Source organism: Phacochoerus africanus, chromosome 5, assembly GCF_016906955.1.
Source record: "Phacochoerus africanus isolate WHEZ1 chromosome 5, ROS_Pafr_v1, whole genome shotgun sequence".
In the NCBI taxonomy this organism is placed as follows: Eukaryota; Metazoa; Chordata; class Mammalia; order Artiodactyla; family Suidae; genus Phacochoerus; species Phacochoerus africanus.
In genome coordinates, this window is record NC_062548.1 from 43,979,698 (window position 1) to 43,999,164 (window position 19,467).

General features: G+C 45.2%; 1 protein-coding gene across 2 annotated transcripts; it reads right to left on the reverse strand.

Moving 5' to 3' along the window:
* Positions 1 to 6,864: 6,864 nt before the first annotated feature.
* LOC125127553 (olfactory receptor 1361-like) lies at positions 6,865 to 14,813 on the reverse strand. Of its 2 annotated transcripts, none has more exons than XM_047780745.1 (2): positions 14,745 to 14,813; positions 6,865 to 9,676 (listed from the first exon to the last, which is right to left on the reverse strand). In XM_047780745.1, exon 2 carries the CDS (start codon positions 9,670 to 9,672, stop codon positions 8,728 to 8,730), a length of 945 nt encoding a protein of 314 aa, XP_047636701.1. In that variant the 5' UTR covers positions 9,673 to 9,676; positions 14,745 to 14,813; the 3' UTR covers positions 6,865 to 8,727. The 2 variants fall into 2 exon arrangements, with proteins under 2 accessions (XP_047636701.1, XP_047636702.1); XM_047780746.1 differs by having other exon boundaries at positions 14,741 to 14,813.
* Between the last annotated feature and the right edge of the window lie 4,654 nt (positions 14,814 to 19,467).

Genomic DNA, 19,467 nt, shown 5'->3' on the forward strand with positions numbered 1-19,467 from the left:
GGGAAGGTCATTGGAAGCAAAGCTCTCGGGAGTATTCAGCAGCTAAGGGCCTTTCTCTGGAGGTGGACATTTTGGGAAAAGCTGGCCACAGAGTCTGGTGCTGGGAAGCCCCAGGGAAAACAACAATCCAGGTGGGATCACAGCCCTACCCCTCAGTAAACACGCTGCCTAAAGACCCCTCAGGCACACAGCTGCCTCTAATCCTGTCCACAGACTAAGCCCCACCCACCAGAGGGATTAGAATCAGCTCCACCCACCAGTGGGCACGCATCAGTCCCTCCCATCAGGAAGCCTACAGCAAGCCCCCCATACTAACGTCAGTCACAGGGGGGCAGACATCAGAAGTAAGAGAAGCTACAACTCTATTATCTGTAAAAAGGTCACAACAACAAAAACCTGTAAAAATGAAAAGACAGAACTACAGCTCAGACGAGGGAGAAAGAAGAAACTCCAGAAAATCAGCTAAGCGATGAGGAGATTCTCAGCCTCCAGGAAAAAGACTTTAGACTGTTGATGCTGAAGATGATGCAAGACATTGGAAATAAACTGGAGGCAAAGATGGATAACTTACAGGAAACACTGAGCAAAGAGATACAGGATATAAAACATAATCAAGAAGAGATGCAAAATACAATAACTGAAATAAAACATTCACTTGAAGCAGCTAACAGCAGAATACGAGAGGCAAAACAACAAATAAGCGAGGTGGAGGACAGATTAGTGCAAATTAAGCATGCGGAACAGAAAGGAGAAAAAAGACTGAAAACAAATGAAGAGAGTCTCAGAGAACTGTGGCACGACGTTAAAATGCAACAACATCCGTATTATAGGGGGGCCAGAAGGAGAAGAGAGAGGGAAGGAGACAGAAAAATATTCTAATAGCCGAAAACGTCCCGAACATTGGAAAGGAATCACTCACTCAAATCCAGGAAGCACAACGAGTACCATGTAAAGTAAACCCAAGGAGGAATACACCAAGACACATATTAATCAAACTGACCAAAATTAAAGACAGAGAGAAATTCTGGAAAGCAGCTAGGGAAAAGAAACTAATAACATACAAGGGAACCCCACTAAGGTTATCAGCAGATTCCTCAGCCAGAAACTCTGCAGGCCACAAGGGAGTGGCATGAAATACTTAATGTGATGAAAGGAAAAAACCTCCAACCAAGATTACTCTACCCAGCAAGGCTCTCATTCAGATTTGAAGGAGAAATCAAAACCTTCACAGATAAGCAAAAGCTGAGAGAATTCAGCAACACTAAACTGGCCTTACGACAAATACTAAAGGAACTTCTATAGGCAGGAAAGAACAAGAGAAGAAGGAAAGAAAAAAGAACAACAAAACCAAATCCAAAGCAATTAATAACATGGCAATAAGAGCATACATATCAATAATTACCTTAAATGTTAATGGACTAAACCCCCCAACCAAAAGACAGAGACTGGCTGAATGGATACAAAAACAAGACCCATACATATGCTGTCTTCAAGAGACCCATTTCACTTCTAGGGACACATACAAATTGAAAGCGAGAGCATGGAAGAAAATATTCCATGCAAATGGGGATCAAAAGAAAGCTGGAGTAGCAATACTCATATCGGACAAAATAGACTTTAAAGTGAAGAATATTTTAAGGGACAGAGAAGGACATTACCTAATGATCAAAGGATCAATCCAAGAAGAAGATATAACAATTTTAAATACCTATGCACCCAACATAGGTTCACCACAATATATAAGGCGACTGCTAACAACCTTAAAAGGACACATCAACAATAACACAATCATAGTCGGGGACTTTAACACCCCACTTACAGCAACGGAAAGATCAACCAGACAGAAAATCCATAAGGAAACACAGGCCCTGAATGAAGCATTAAACCAGATGGACTTAATAGATATTTATAGGACATTCCATCCAAAAGCAACAGAATACACATTCTTCTCAAGTGCACACGGAACATTCTCTAAGATTGATCACATCCTGGGCTACAAGTCCAACCTCGGTAACTTTAAGAACACTGAAATCATATCAAGCATCTTTCCCAACCACAATGCTATACGACCAGAAATCAACAACAAGAAAAAAACTGCAAAAAACACAAACACACGGAGGCTAAACAACATGCTACTAAACAACCAATGGATCGCTGAATAAATCAAAGAGGAAATTTAAAAATACCTAGAAGCAAATGACAACAAAGATACGACCCTCCAAAACCCATTCGATGCAGCAAAAGCCGTTCTAGGAGGAAAGTTATAGCAATACAAGTCCACCTCAGGAAACAAGGAAAAGCGCAAATAAACAAGCTAACTTTACATCTAAAGCAACCCGAGAGAGAACAGACAAGACCTAAAGTTAGCAGAAAGAAAGAAATCATAAAGATCAGAGCAGAAATCAATGAAATAGAAACAAAGAAAACCATAGAAAAGATCAATGAAACGAAAAACTGGTTCTTTGAAAAGATCAACAAAATTGATAAACCCCTAGCCAGACTTATGAAGAAGAAAAGACAGAGGACTCAAATCAATAAAATTAGAAATGAAAAGGGAGAAGTAACAACGGACATCACAGAAATACAAAGGATCACAAGAGACTACTATATGCAACTACACGCAAATAAAACGGAAAACCTAGAAGAAATGGACAAATGCTTAGAAAAGTACAATCTTCCACGACTAAACCGAGACGAAACAGAAAAGGTGAATGGACCAATCACAAGAACTGAAATTGAAACTGTGATTAAAAAACTTCCAACAAACAAAAGTCCAGGACCAGATGGCTTCACAGGCGAATTCAAACATTTAGAGAAGAGGTAACACCTCTCCTTCTGAAACTATTTCAAAAATTTGCAGAGGAAGGGATACTCTCAAACTCATTCTGAGGCCACCATCACCCTGATACCAAAACCAGACAAAGACACCACAAAAAAAAGAAAACTACAGGCCAATTTCACTGAACAACATCGATGCTAAAATCCTCAACAAAATACTAGCAAACCACATCCAACAATTCATTAAAAGGACTGTACATCATGATCAAGTGGGATTTATCCCAGGGATGCAAGGGTTCTTCAATATCCACAAATCCATCAGTGTGATACACCACATTAGCACACTGAAGAATAAAAACCATACGATCCTCTCAATAGATGCAGAAAATGCCTTTGACAAACTCCAACACCCACTTCTGATTAAAAAAAAAACCTTCAGAAAGTGGGCATAGAGGGAACCTACCTCAACATCATAAAGGCCATATATCACAAACCCATAGCGAACATCATTCTCAATGGTGAAAAGCTGAAAGAATTCCTGCTGAGATCAGCAAGAAGACAAGGATGTCCACTCTTGCCCCTACCATTCAACATACTTTTGGAAGTCCTAGCCACAGCACTCAGAAAAGTAAAAGCAATAAAAGGAATCCAAATTGGAAAGGAAGAAGTAAAACTATCACTGTTTGCAGATGACAGGATCCTCTACCTAGAGAACCCTGAAGACTCTACCAGAAAACTGTTAGAGCTCATCCACGAATTTGGCAAAGTCACAGGATACAAAATTAATACACAGACATCGACGGCATCTCTATACACTAACAATGGAAGATCAGAAAGAGAAATTAGGGAAGCAATTCCATTTACAATCGCATCCAAAAGAATAAAGTATCTAGGAGTAAACCTACCTAAAGAGACAAAAAACCCGTACTCTGAAAATTATAAGACACTGATGAAAGAAATCAAAGATGACACAAATAGATGGAAAGACATACCAAGCTCGTGGATTGGAAGAGTTAATATTATCAAAATAACTATACTACCTAAGGCAATCTACAGATTCAATGCAATCCCTATCAAAGCACCAGGGACATTTTTCACAGAACTCGAACAAAATATTTTAAACTTTGTTTCGAAGCACCAAAGACCCAGAACAGCCAAAGACATCCTGAAAAAGGAAAATGGAAGTGGAGGAATCAGGCTCCTGGACTTCAGACTATACTACAAAGCAACAATCATCAAAACCATATGGTAGCTGGCATCAAGACAGAAACATAGATCAGTGGAACAGGATAGAAAGCCCAGAATTCAACCCACACACCTACAGCCAACTAATTGATGACAAAGGAGGCAAGGATATACAATGGAGAAAAGACGTCTTGTTCAATAAGTGGTGCTGGGAAAACTGGACAGCCACATGGAAAGGAATGAAATTAGAACACTCCCTACACAAAAATAAACTCCAAATGGATTAAAGACCTAGATAGAAGACCAGACACTATAAAACTCTTAGAGGAAAACACAGGCCAAACACTCTCTGACATAAACGACAGCAACATCTTCTCAGATCCACCTCTTACAGTAATGACAGTAAAAACAAAAATAAACAAATGGGACCTAATCAAACTCAAAAGTTTCTCCACAGCAAAGGAAACCCTAAACAACACAAAAAGACAACCCACAGAATGGGAGAAAATCTGTGTAAGTGAATCAACTGACAAGGGATTCATCTCCAAAATTTATAAACACCTCTGCAGCTCCATACCAAAACAACAAACTGCCCCATCAAAAAATGGGCAGAAGATCTAAACACACAGTTCTCCAAAGAAGACATACAGATAGCCAAAAAACACATGAAAAGATGTTCAACATCACTCATTGTTAGAGAGATGCAAATCAAAACCACGAGGAGGTACCACCTTACACAAGCCAGAATGGCCATCACCAAAAAGTCTACAAACACTAAGTGCTGGAGAGGGTGTGGAGGAAAAGGAACCCTAGTACACTGTTGGTGGGATTGTCAATTGGTACAACCACTGTGGAAAGCAGTATGGAGATGCCTCAGAAAACTAAACATAGAACTACCATTTGATCCAGCAATCCCACTCCTGGGCATCTATCCAGAGAAAACCACAACTCCCAAAGACACATGTACTCTGATGTTCATTGCAGCACTATTTACCATAGCTAAAACATGAAAACAACCTAAGTGTCCATCGACAGAGGAGTGGATCCAGAAGATGTGGTCCATATACACAATGGAATATCACTCAGCCATTAAAATGAACGCAATACCGGCATTTTTGGCAACATGGATGGATGTAGAAATTATCATGCTAAGTGAAGTCAGCCATACAATGAGACATCAACATCAAATGCTTTCACTGACATGTGGAATCTGAAAAAATGATAAATGGAACTTCTTTGCAGAACAGAGGCTGACTCACAGACACTGAAAAACTTATGGTCTCTGGAGGAGACAGTTTGGGGGGGTGGGGGGATGCTTGGATTGTGGGATGGAAATCCTGTGACATTGGATTGTGATGATCATTATACAACTACAGATGTGATAAATTCATTGAGTAATAAATAAATAAAAAAAACTTCTAGAAATCACCTACCTAAATAAAATAAAATAGATAAACAACAAAGACCTACTGTATAGCACAGAGAACTGTACTCAATATTTTGTAATTATCTATATGGGAGAAGAATCTGAGAAAGAATGGATATATGTGTATGTATGTACATAGCTCAGATGGTCAGTGTTGAAAAATGAGACACATGAACACTGGGAGATCTCGACAAGGCTCTTTATTTCTGCAGAAGGGCATGGGTGCTTAAAAAGCACGTGCAAAGAAAAGCCCCTCCCTATTTATCCCCACCACAGGTGATGTACCTGTCGCCTTCCCCTGGGTCAGGTCAAGGTGCACATGCTTCTTGGTTGGCTAATTTGAAACAAATTGTTACTGGGAGCAGAGGGAAAGAGGAGGGGTGTCGCAGGAAGGTGAAACCAGAACAAAATGGAGTAACCAAGAATTCCTTTGATAGAAAAGACATTATGCTACTTTCCACATGTATAACTGAATCACTTGGCTGTACAACTGAACCTAACCCATCACTGTAAATCAACCTCACACCAATAAAATTTCTCAAAAAAAAAAAAGTATATGTTGCCTATAGGGTACACACTTGAGATTCAAGGACACGTGAGACTGAAAGTAAAAGGACAGAAAAATATGTGTCATATATTTTCCAAAAAGAAACCACAGGAGAGCTGGAGTGGATATACTAATATCAAACAAAAGAGACTTTAAAACAAAAAATGTACATAGATAAAGAGGGATATTTTATATGATAAAAGGATAAAACAAGATTATATGAAAATTATAAATATACAGGCATCTGTAACAGAGCACAAAATACATGAAACAAAGGCTAGAGATTTCTTTCAAACTTTCAAGGAACAGGTACTGTCATTCTTATTATAAAGAATTCTTGGATATATGGACTAAAATGGAAAATGCTACCATTCCTTCCATTAGGCAAATATATCGATACAAAATTATGATAAATATAAAAAAGAAACTCATTTGACAAACCCATAAATGGCCTTTGATCCTTAATTCTGTTTTCATAAAAGATATCATCTACCTCTCTCTCTCAAATTAAGGGAAATTGTACTGTTTACCTTTTTTTCCCTCAATGCCCAGAGCATCCTCCTTGGTGACTGATGTTTAACCAGTTTCATGTAATCGTCAATAATTTATTTTCATTTCCAAAATGAAATTTTAAAAAATTTTATTAGAGTATCATTGATTTATAATGTTGTGCCAATTTCTACTGTACAGCCAAGTGACCTAGTCATACATTTGAAAATAAAATTAAAAGTCATAATTTCAAATAGCAAAATTCCATTATGCTTCAATTCAGGAACAAGATTACTAGTGAGTACATTTTGCTAGAACAACTTGATGTAAAAACATAAGGGCAAGAAAATAGAACTGTAGCAACAATGCAGCAATTTAGAAAGGTATTATTATGAAATAAAAGAGGAAAATCACTATATAAATGAGAAGCTCTGTAAAAAATCACAGTGCAGTGACATAAATGGAACAGAAGATGAAGAAAAAGATGCAGTTGATTAATGTGACTGGACACTGAGGATTTGGGATGATATTGTTTCTTGTTTAACACACCCATGTTCCCATTATAACATTATACAATACCGTACATTCAGACAGGAAGATAAAAAATGAGTAGCTTGAACACGTGGCAGGATTCGGGCTCCCTAGAGCCCTAAAGGAACCCTCTCCATCCTGCCCCACAACAGTCTGACCCTCCCACCAGAGGTGCCTGCATCTCTCCGTCTCTGTTGTCAGAACAGGCAGTCAGCCCTGATGACCAGGACCCGTCTCGCCCTCACAGCGAGGACGAACACAGAGAGTTGCACAGAATGTTAACGTCACACGAGGCCACTCTGTGACTGTTCATGGAGCAGGACAAAACAAGACCACTCCGTAATCACGTGCACCTGAAACCTGAACGCTGTCCAAGCCACCAGAACGAGCAAACGCCCCCTAGGCTGGCTGATGTGAGGGACGGACACTTCTCTGCAATCATGGCTTTGACCTCCGTCTAGGCTTCCTCCCTCTTAGATAAAAGATATCACCATCTCCAGACACACTTATCCCCACTTTGCTACAGCTCTTCAGGCACAGCAAAGACTCAATCCCTTGCATCCCCTCCAAAACCGCCTGACGCAAGCCCAAGTCTTTCACTTGTTTCTTTACATCAAGAGAGCTTTATTAAGACATCTGAGGGGTCAGGCTGAGCTCAAGATGCTGCCAGCCTTTACTGTGAAGAGGTGCTAGGCTTACAAAGGATCGGTGGTGGGAATCTGTGGCTGGAGTTCTTGGCGGGAACTTGTGGCAGGAACAATGACGAAAGAGGAGGGAAGCTCAAGGGAAGCACTGGGGTTGAGTCCCATGACAGAGGGCAGTTAGTTCTTGAAGGCGGTTCATCTAAGGAGGCAGTTCTTTTCTGCAGGCCACCATTTCTTGCCGCCCAACTTGAGCATCCCCATTCCAGGAGAGGGTGTCCACTGCAGTTCTCCAAGGTCGACAGCCACATTTCGGGGGTGGGGTGGGGGTCGGTCTCTGTCCTCCTGAGAGCCTATCATTCCAGCCTTTACGTATATGGGACATGGAGGGTGGTCCCCTCTTCCGGAGATACTTCCTGCTGGCTAGGGGTGATGAGAACTGGGTGGCTGGTCACGGCATGATCTATGTTAGATGTTATCCCTCCCAAGGTAGTCTCCCAACCAGCTGTTAGTGCCCGAGAAATCATCGACAGGAGGTGTCCCCCACAGTGTCCATGACACATAGGAGTTGGTCTGGATGCAAGCTGGGAGTAAAGCGTCAGCGCCTGCAAAGGCCTGTGTCTGGACTCACTGAGGTTCAGGTTCTTCATGTCTCCACACAGAAGGAATTCAGTGACAGACAAAGTGCGAGGCAAGAAATAGGTTTATTAGGACAGGACGCCTGTGAGAAACACAAGCGGGCAGGAAAGAAAGCTCTGCTAGGCCCAAGTCTTTCAGTAAGTTCCTTCTAGCATGTTCCTACTAAGGTGTCTCACTTCTCCCCCATGCTAAGTGTTCTCCCTTGGGACAAGGAGTGATAAACTCAACTTACTGAACAAGATTTGGTCCCGAGTGGGGTTTAGCTGGAGGGCATTGCCAGGTGGAAGCGTCAACTTATTTGGTACAAGGATATCTCTTTCTGAAATCTTTAACCTGAAGAAGCTGACAAATCAAGGTTTCTTCTCCCAAGATAGACAACAGATGATTCTCTTACAAAAAGACAAATGCTAATTAACCTTTCACATAATCAGAAAAACAAACATGGTTTTCTTAGAAATCAATTCCCTCCGTGATTTGGTTGGCCCAACGGATTACAGAGGAGAGGAAAATGTCATAGCAACCACTTTTCGAAGAGCCCCTTTTATGTCCTGGTTCCTCAGGCTGTAGATGAAGGGGTTGAGCATGGGGGTCACCACTGTGAACATCACAGCAGCGGCTATGTCTGTCTCAGCTGAGTGGGAAGAAAAAGGGCTGAAATACACAGCAATGATGGTGCCACAGAAGAGGGAAACCACAGCCAGGTGGGAGCCACAGGTGGAGAAGACTTTCCATCTGCCCCTGGCCGAGGAGACGCTCAGCACAGCGCGGGTGATGAGGATGTACGACACCAGGATGCAGACAAAGGGGGTGATCGTGACCAGGGCCCCCTCCGTCTGAATCATCACCTCATTGAGGTATGTGTCCGAGCAGGACAGTTTCAGGAGGGGGCTCACATCACAGAAGAAGTGGCGGATGGCATTGTCCCCACAGAACGAGAGCCGAGCCATCAGCAGGGTATGCAACAAAACATTCGAGTTGGCAATGACCCATGACCCCGTGACCAGCAGGACACAGAGCGGGTGGGTCATCTTGGCGGAGTAGTGCAGGGGGCGACACACAGCCACAAAGCGGTCATAGGCCATCACAGCCAGGAGGAAAGTGTCCATGTCCACGAACGTGAAGAGAAAATACATCTGGGTGAGACACCCGGAGAAGGAGATGGTGTGACGTCCGAGGACGTGGTTGGCCAGCATCTTGGGGACCGTGGTGGAGGAGAAGCACATGTCCACGAAGGACAGGTTGCTGAGGAAGAAGTACATGGGGCGGTGCAGGCGGGCGTTCAGGCTGATGGCCAGGAGGATGAGCAGGTTTCCCAGGACCGTGGCCAGGTACATGCCCAGGAAGAGCAGGAAGAGGAGCTGCTGCTGCTGCCAGGGCTGCTGGGAGAGCCCCAGGAGGAGGAACTCGCACACACTCGACTGGTTTGCCCCTCTCATGGGCCTGGACTCAAGAGGCAGAAATGACAAGCGGAGATCAAAACCAAGGGCGTGGGGGCCAAGAGTCCATGCTCCAGCCACAGTCAGGTCAAAACAACCCACACAGGAGTTGCTCACTCAGGATCTGCCCCTACTCCCCACACCCTCAACTTCCAACGCCAATTCCTAGAGGATGCTGATCCTACTGGACTCACTCTGTAAACCATATCAACACATACCATGGAAACAGCACACGGGCACACACACAGCCCTTCTCTGCCCTTGGGTCTCTGCCATTCCCAGCCTTGCTCCCCCTTCTTAGCAGCTCGCGGACAGAAGAGAAACGGCTGATCGTTGCTGGGTTGGTCTCAAGCTCCAGCTCATGGATTCAGGACCCTCACCACTACTCCCTGGATCTGCAAGGTTTAACACGGGAGGGTCTGCAAAGAACTTCACCCACCAGCCAAGAAACACTGGCATCTCCACGGCTACCACCTTACCTGGGAGGAGCGGGTACTGTGGGCTCCACCTTTGAGGAAGGGGCCAGGATTCCTCTTTACTAGAAGACGTGGAAGGGATTGGAACTATACGCAGGGTCCTGAGCAAGTGAGGAGCAGAGGTTCATGGCCTTAGCCCTCTGCATAGGAAGGATGGTGGCGGGTATGAGAGAAAGGTGTTTACAGGCACCTCCATGGCCCCTGGGGCCAGATTCCCCAAGAGCCTTGTTAGAGACAAGCAGAAGTCATGGTCCCACCGCCTTCCTGGTCCCCAGGGATCCGACAATGATGACAACGTATATGATCTAACGCCTGGGTCCAAACGGGGAGATAAAGCAATCCAGATGGAGACAAGTCCCAGGGAAAATCCCCTGAGACCTCAAATTGCATACCTTGGTGATCGAGGCTTATGATTCTGTATGTGAAAATTCCCTTATTGAAAGGGTTTTCTTCTTATCTTCTTATCTCTGAACTGCCATCACGAAGTGTTATATGAGTGATCCCCTTTTTTCTCCAATATCAGGTCATTTAGTGTGTGGAGTCAGGGATGCGATTGCAGAGAGGGATACTGGGATGCTGATAAGGTCAGAGGAGGGGGGCATTAAAGGATCGTGCTTTAAAGCATTTGATGTACAGCAATACGTGGCAGCGGAGACATACCAGAGAGAGCATTGTATACCATGACTGAGAAACTCCAGGCTCCTGGAGTCCACTTCTTGGGGCGGGTCCTGCCAGCTCCAATAGGTCACCCTTTCCTCAGGATGGTCTCCAGTCCTCAGAGTCACAGTAGTGTGGGTAGTTCTAGCTGCCCAATGTATCATCCAGGATTCATGATTGGACTTGGGAACCTGGAACTGAGGCTGAGGACCCATGGTCATTCTCTCCAAGACTTGGTCTGGAGGCTTACAAATATTTCCTGACTGGCTCATACATGGAGAAGCAAAAGTCTATGCAGAAAGGCAAAACACAAAATACACACACACAGAGAGAAATGGGGATGAGCTGGAGAGAGTCCTAACAGCTTTCCAGTTCAGGGTTCAAGTCCTTTTCTGACACTTGGTTACACTGTGGGGTCACAGCTCTTGCTTGAAAAATAATAAACATGTGGTCTTATGGATTGAGCCCAAAAGGATTTCTGGAACATCATCATTTCATCTTTCAAAGACACTGAACAACTGCACAGGGAGACCCAGGAGGTTACACAGCACATGTAATGGCCCAAAGCATGCCACAGAACAGGAGTGATTAGCAAGCCAATATTGCTGCTACTTCTGGCCACAAAGTTTAAGAGTTCATGGCTCTAAAACAGCTCTCAGGGCACATGGCGTCCCACCGGGAGCACCAGGGAATCCGTCTTGCTGCCACGGCTGACACTGCTAGGAAAACATCCTTCTCATCTCCCTTCCTTTGTGTCAAAGACCGAGTCAGGATCGCTAATGGGTAGTCACATGCTGCACACATCTTAGCTGGGAGATACGTTACTCAGGGTTTCCTGTTATATAGGACAGAGTAGGATTTTCGCATCCAGAACTATGGGCTAAGCTAGTCTCTAAGATTTGGAAGGGGTTAAAAAACTTGGGAAGCACAAAAACAAGACAAATGCCCCCAAGAACCATCCCCCCGCCCCAGTGGCACAACACTGATGCACAGCCCTCTTACCAGCTTCCCTTCAGTGGAAGAGAAAGTACCTGGCTTAACAGAACCCTCCTTCTCACAACAGGGGACCAACTCAAAACCCCATCTGTTACTGTCTCGAGGTCCAACACCAGGACCATCCCTACTTCAACCATGATCTCATCATGACCTTTTATACCTTCCGAATCAAACATGAAAACTAAGCCATAACGACACATCCTACACATATGTCAAACAGAAGGAGAAAGACACAGAAAAGAAGAAAGCTAGGAGTTCCCATCATGGCTCAGCACAAAACGGTCTGACTAGCATCCATGAGAACGCAGGTTTGATCCCTAGCCTTGCTCAGTGGGTTAAGGGGTTGGTGTTGCCCTCAGCTGTGGTATAGGTCAAAGACTCAGCTCAGACCTGGCATTGCTTTTTCTGTAGTGTAGGCCAGTCGCTACAGCTCCAATTCGACCCCTAGCCTGGGAACCTCCATACACCATGGTGTGGCCTTAAAAAGACAAGAAAGAAAGAAGAAGAAGAAAGCTATTTGGCTAAAATACACAAATACACAAATATACACATATCAACGGAAGGAGGAAAACTGGAAAAACTGATGTAATCTTCATGTCCACAGGCAGCCATGAATGACTGTTAATTGATACTAACAGACTTCCTGATCCACAGTCTAATTCATGTTCCCCTTTATGTGTAGCCAGCATCTCAGCTGCTGAGATTTTTAAAAATCTGAATAGCCTAAAGTTTGAAGTCTGGGAGATTTGACGTCCTTATGATCTTTGCTCACATAAGACTGTCCTAATCTTTCACTGACTGCCCTCGCTGGACATGGTAATTCCAGAATTCTCTTAAGGAGCTACTTCCTCGCATAATCCTCTGTGCTACCACTATGTAGCACAAAAGCTATTTTCTATTGAGAGTCAAAAGTCACAACAATATCAGAATCTCCTTTTGGTCAGTTTATACGGTTGCAAATGGAGCCCAAATGGACCAGCAAGAAGTCTTTTGAGTTTTACTGGGATAAAAAGAAAAATTTTGCACGTAGATCACTGGGTATGACAAAGAGAGGTACCCACTTCTACCTCTTGTTTCCTTGCCCCATACATTCCTGGGTGGGAGAGAGTTCAGCACATATTGTTCACTGGTATGAAACTTAAAACGCATCCTGCAAAACAGCCCCCTATCCTTACAGAGTAACCACAACTGGTGCCAAAACAGAGCCTTCAGAAGACCATCTCTCTGCCGTAAGGTCAGCTGCTTCTGCTGACTGTGTAAAAGTACCAAAGCATCACACAGATACCAGCCTTGTCCCTTCTCCTTGGCAGCTAACACATTTTACCAAAGCTTAGCACCTTAAAACAGTAAACATTCATCTCACACAGTTCCTCCGGGCAAGGAATCTGGTAACAGTTTAGCTGAATGGTTCTGGATCAGGGCTTCTCATCAGGTTGCAGCTAAGTTGCCTGCAGGGACTCCATCACCCAAAAGCTTGACCGTGCCTGGAGGACGAGCATCCAAGATGGCTCATGCGCATTGATACTGGCAGGAAGCCTCAGTTCCTCACAAGGACTTCTCCATAGAGCTAACTTGATACCCTTGCAACAGGGTAGCTGGTTTCCCCTGGGCAAGCGATTCAAGAGCGCAAGATGGAAGCCACAACATCTTTTTTTTTTTTTTTTGTATTTTGTCTTTTTAGGGCTGCACTCATGGCATATGGAGGTTCCCATGCTAGGGGCCTAATCAGAGCTGCACCTGCTGGCCACAGCTACAGCCACAGCCACAGCCACACAGGATCCAAACCGAATCTGGGACCTACACCACAGCTCATGGCAATGCCAGATCCTTAACCCACTGAGCAAGGCCAGGGATCGAACCTTCTTCCTCATGGGTAATAGTCAGATTCATTTCCGCTGAGCCACCACGGGAACTCCTACATGAGTTTTCTTTCCTGACCGCTTCTGCACATGCCCAGATATCCATGTTCACCACGGGTTTTTCTATCGATATAGCTACCCCACATCATCACTTTAGTTATGTCATCTTTATTAAGCAGCGACACCTGGGACATCATAACGATCCCAAGTCTGAATCACAAGGCTCGAAGCTGAACAACTCCTTTAGGTCTGCAGTGTAGCCTGTCGTCTGCAGAACCAATGACATATATCAACATTGCCTTCCACACTATAAATCTCAGGAAGCTTAAAGCAGCAATGCTCTCTTTTTTTTTTCTTTTTACAGCTGCACCTGTGGCATATGGAAGTTCTCGGGCTAGGGGTCAAATCAGAGCTGCAGCTGCTGGCCTACGCCACAACCGCAGCAACGGGGGATCCCAAGCCGCATCTGCGACCTACTCTGCAGCTTTCTGCAATGACAACCCCCCCCCCCAACACACACCCCGCCATGAGGGAGACGAGGCCAGGGATCCAGCTGGCATTCGCAGGGAAACTATGTCAGGTTCTTAATCTGCTAAACCACCACAGGAACTCCAAAGCAGCAATGCTCAAAATGTCACCTGCACAAAAATCACCTGTGAAGATTCTGATTCAGGCTGAGATTAGGCGTTTCTAACAATCAACCAGGCAACAATGCCTGGTTCTCGGATCACAGTGAGTCGTAGCAAGGGCTCAGCACTGGAGTAAAAAGAGTCCTTGCTCTGAGAAGGCTCCAGGTCACCTACACCAGTCCTTGCACTGCTGGTTTCCCACAACCTCGCCTTTTGAAAGGATACCCAGATTGGAAGTCAGACCTTGACTTCCACCGGTCCCAGCCTGGGGAATCAAGAGACAGGAATTCTGAAACCAGGTGACCCATTCTAATCAGGAAGGGCAGAGACCTCAAGGACTGGGACCAGGTGAAGTTTGAAAAGCTCATGGTATCTGCTAGTTGCCAGGTTTGGGGGGCAGCGACCCCAGAGTGTCTCTGTATACCATTTCTGGGTAAAGAAGCAGACCCACCTACAGCAATGAAGAACAACCGCTCCAAAGTGGAACTCCCGGTCGGCCGTCCTTCGGGCAAGAGACGCGCGGTCGCACTTCCCCAGGAGACTGCGCAGGGCTGAGGCCCCACCCCCTCCCTTCTAATTGGACGGGAGCACGTGGGATGCTAGGAGGGGAGCTGGTCCGCTCTTATTGGATAATTAAAGAAAATCTGCAAGGGGCGGAGCAAGGAGAGACAAACAACGCAGCCTCTGATTGGTCTAGTCAAGGGCTTGCGCAGCGCTTCCTCGGAAGGAGGTTCGCCGAGTCTGTGCATCTCTTGCTGCACCTGCGCCCGATCGGCTCACGGAGGGAGCCTGGATCCCGAGAAGGGCGTTGGAAGTGCAGAAGTTACAGGAGGCCTCATAAGCTTAAAAATCAAAATAAGTCGGGTTTTTGTTTTGTTTTGTTTAGGGCCGCATGTGCGACATTTGGAAGTTTCCAGCCTAGGGGTTGAATCAGAGCCTATGCCACAGTCACAGCAACTCCAGACCCAATCCGCATCTGCGACCTACACAGCAGCTCACGGCAAGGCAGGATCCTTAACCCACTGAGAGGGGGCGGGGGTCCATTCCATGTCCTCCTCACGGATATTAGTCAGGTTCGTTTCCACTGCACCATGACAGGAATTCCCAAGATAAATCATAATTCAATGCAATGTTTTTCAAAAGCAAGATTAGTGCAAAAAATCTAATGAAATACCAAAATTTGAAGAACAAGTTTAGTAGACTAAGTTAATGGAATTTAAGGAGTTCCCGTTGTGGCTCCTCTGAAATGAACCTGACTAGTATCCATGAGGATATGGGCTGGATCCCTCCTCAGTGGGTTAGGAGTCCCGCGTTGCGGTGAGCTGTGGTGTAGGCTGGCAGCTGCAGCTCCATTGGGCACCTAGCCTGGGAACTTCCATATGCCATATGTGCCACCCTAAAAAAGAAAAAGAAAAAAAAGACCCTCTATTGAAATTGAAATAACTAAAGAAGTAGGTTTTAAAAATATTGATGTTTCATTCCACTACCACTAGTATCAAATGTACACACCAGTCACACATTAGTTAAAGCAATGAAACCAATTTTATTCAGTAAGTACAGTGATTCCCCCCCCACACCTTGGACCTTAGGGGATGCAGTCCAAGACCCCCAGTGGACACCTGAATCTACAGATCTACTGAACTCGATATGTTTTTCTCCTATACATACATACCTATGATAAAGTTTAATTTATAAATTGGGCCCAATAAGACATTAACAATAGGAGTTCCTGTTGTGGCACAGGGGAAAGGAAACTGACTAGTATCCATGAGGACTCAGATTTGATCCCTGGCTTTGCTCAGTGGGTTAAAGGATCTGGCATTGGTGAGCTGTGGTGTAGGTCAAAGGTGTGGCTTGGATCCCACGTTGCTGCGGATGTGGTGTAGGCTGGCAGCTGCAGCCTGGGAACTTCCATAAGCTGCAGGTGCAGCCCTAAAAGAAAAAAGAGAGATTAACAATAATAACAATAAAATAGAACAATTACAATGATATACTGTAACAGCAGTTCTGTGAAAGTTTCTGTCTTGAAAAAAAAAATTTTTTTGCTGCACCTGCAGCATGTAGAAATTCCGGGCCAGGGATCAAAGCCACACCATGGCAGCAACACTTGGTACCACTGGGAGCTGCTGCAGTGACAAGGCTAGATCCTTACCGTGCTTTGACACAGGGGAACTCCTCAAAATATCTCATCATACAAATGTAATGCCGTTCTGTCTTAACAGAGCACTCATTACACACTGTGGCTGTTACTTTTGCAGTATGGGGTACAACAGCAAAACTAGCACAAGCAACATGGATGGGCCTAGAAATTTTCATACTAAGCAAAGTAAGTCAGAGAAAGACATATATATATGAGGTCGCTTATATGTGGAATCTAATTTTTAAAATGACACAAAAGAACTTACAAAACAAAAATAGACTCAAATATATCAAAACCAAACTTATGGTCAAAAAGAGCAAGTTCTGGGGGTTCCCGTCGTGGCTCAGCACTTAACGAACCCAACTAGCATCCATGAGGACTCAGGTTCAATCCCTGCCCTTGCTCAGTGGGTTGAGGATCCAGCGTTGCCGTGAGCTGTGGTGTAGGTCGAAGACGCAGCTCGGATCCCACGTTCCTGAGGGTCTGGCGTAGGCCAGTGGCTACAGCTCTGATTGGACCCTCTACCCTGGGAACCTCCATATGCCTCAGGTGCAGCCCTAAAGAGACAAAACAAAACAAAACAAAAAAAGGAAGTTCCTTTGTGGCACAGTAGGTGAAGGATCCGGTGTTGTCACAGGTAGGGCGTTAGGCTGCAGCTCTGGCTTGGTGTTGATGTTCAGTCCCTGGCTCAGAAGCTTCCACATGCTGTGGGTGCAGCCAAAACAAGCAAACAAACAAACTTATGGTTACCAAAGGGGAGATGTGGGGAGACATGTGGTGGGGGAGAGATAAGTTAGGGGGTTGGGATTGTTATGTGGGGACTGCTATCCATAAAACAGGTCGGTAACAAGGACCTACTGTGTAGCACAGAGAAATCTCAATACTGTGTAATAAGCTATGCCGGAGAAGAAACTGAAGAGGAAGGATCTCTGTATAACTAATTTACCCGGCTGTGCACTTGAAACTAACTCAACTTTCTTAGGTCAACTGTAGTCCATTAAAATTTTTCAAAAACTAGCACAAATTTCTTTTTTCCTTTCCAATATCACATGACTCATTGTTGCCATAGATCTTCGCCACCTCTGCCAACAATTTTTTATTCTATCCTTATTAAGTTGAAAATGTTTCACCTTTTCTCTTAAAAGAAGCACTTCTTTAGAGAATCTGAATTGCCAGCATCCCACAGGTGTGATGCTGGCAAGTCATGTTCAGTGATGCTGAATTGCCAGCACTCTCTCCGCGTGGGGACCATTAGTAAGTAAAATAAGGGCTCCTTGAACACAAGTCCTCTGATGCCACAGCTGATCTGAAAACACAGGGAGATGCTAATGACTAATGATGGGGACACGCTGGACAAAGAGATGACTCACATCCTGGCCCAGACGGAGCAGGCTGGCATGAGATTTCATCACAGTACCCAGAATGGCTTACAGTTTGTTTTTTTCTTTTTAGGGCCACACCGCAGCATATAGAAGTTCCCAGGCTAGGGGTTGAATCAGAGTGACAGCACCCAGCCTCCACCACAGCCACAGCCACTCAGGATCCAAGCCACGTCTGCGACCTACACCACCCACCGCTCACGGCAACACAAGATCCCAAACCCACTGAGTGAGGCCAGGGATCGAACCTTCATCCTCACGGATACTAGTCAGATGCGTTTCCACAGCACCACAAAGGGAACTCCAAAATGGTGTGAAATTTAAAACTAGTGAGTTAGTGGTTTGTTACTGGAATTTCTCATTTACTATTTTCTGACCACCGTTGACCAGGGGCAACTATAACCGCAGAAAGTGAGACTGTGGGTAAGAGGACTACTACACTGACAGCAGGGAAAGGAGCTGAGCACCATTCCAATTCCCACAGAGGTGAATGGACGTTTTATTTTATTTATTTATTCATTTTTAGGGCCTCACCCGTGGCATATGGAGGTTCCCGGGCTAGGGGTCAAACTGGAGCTACAGTGCCGGCCCACACCACAGCCACAACAACGTGGGATCCGAGCCGCGTCTGAGACCTACACCACAGCTCAGAGCAATGCCAGATCCTTAACCCACTGATCGAGGCCAGGGATCAAACCACAGCCTCATGGTTCCTAGTCCGATTGGTTTCCGCAGTGACACAATGGGGACCCCTGATTGGGCGTTTTAAAGGGAGAATGAGGAGTTCCCTGGTGGTCTAGTGGTTAAGACGCAGAGCTTTCACTGCTATACCCTGGGTTCAATCCCTGGTCTAGGAACTGAGATTCCCATCAATCTGCTGCATGCCTTGGCCAAAAATAAAAACCAAACAAACAATAAAGGGAGAAGGAGAGAATTAGGAGGCAGAATGGCAGGGGCGTAGGCAGAGTCAGGGAAGTGAAAAATTACAAAAAGCAGCACAAGAGGCTTGGTCCCTGTGAAAATGTTTGAGAAAAAAATAACCATTAAAAAAAAACATGAGGGGGAGTTCCCGTTGTGGCGCAGTGGTTAACGAATCTGACCAGGCACCATGAGGTTGTGGCTCCAATCCCTGGCCTCGCTCAGTGGGTCAAGGATCCGGCGTTGCCATCAGCTGTGGTGTAGCCCGGCAGCTACAGCGCTGATTCGACCACTAGCCTGGGAACTTCCATGTGCTATGGGTGTAGCCTTAAAAAAAGACCAAAAAGGAGTTCCCGTCGTGGCGCAGTGGTTATCGAATCCGACTAAGAACCATGAGGTTGCGGGTTCGGTCCCTGACCTTGCTCAGTGGGTTAACGATCCGGCGTTGCCGTGAGCTGTGGTGTAGGCTGCAGACGCGGCTCGGATCCCGCGTTGCTATGGCTCTGGCGTAGGCCGGTGGCTACAGCTCCGATTCAACCCCTAGCCTGGGAACCTCCATATGCCTCGGGAGCAGCCCAAGAAATAGCAACAACAACAACAACAAAGACAAAAGACAAAAAAAAAAGACCAAAAAAAAAATACATGAAAACATATGCTTAGGCTTCAGTTTAGCTTAGCAGGTGGCAGAAAGCTCAGCAAACTCATCAACTCCTTCAAGAAACCTTCTCATCTTCGTCTCCA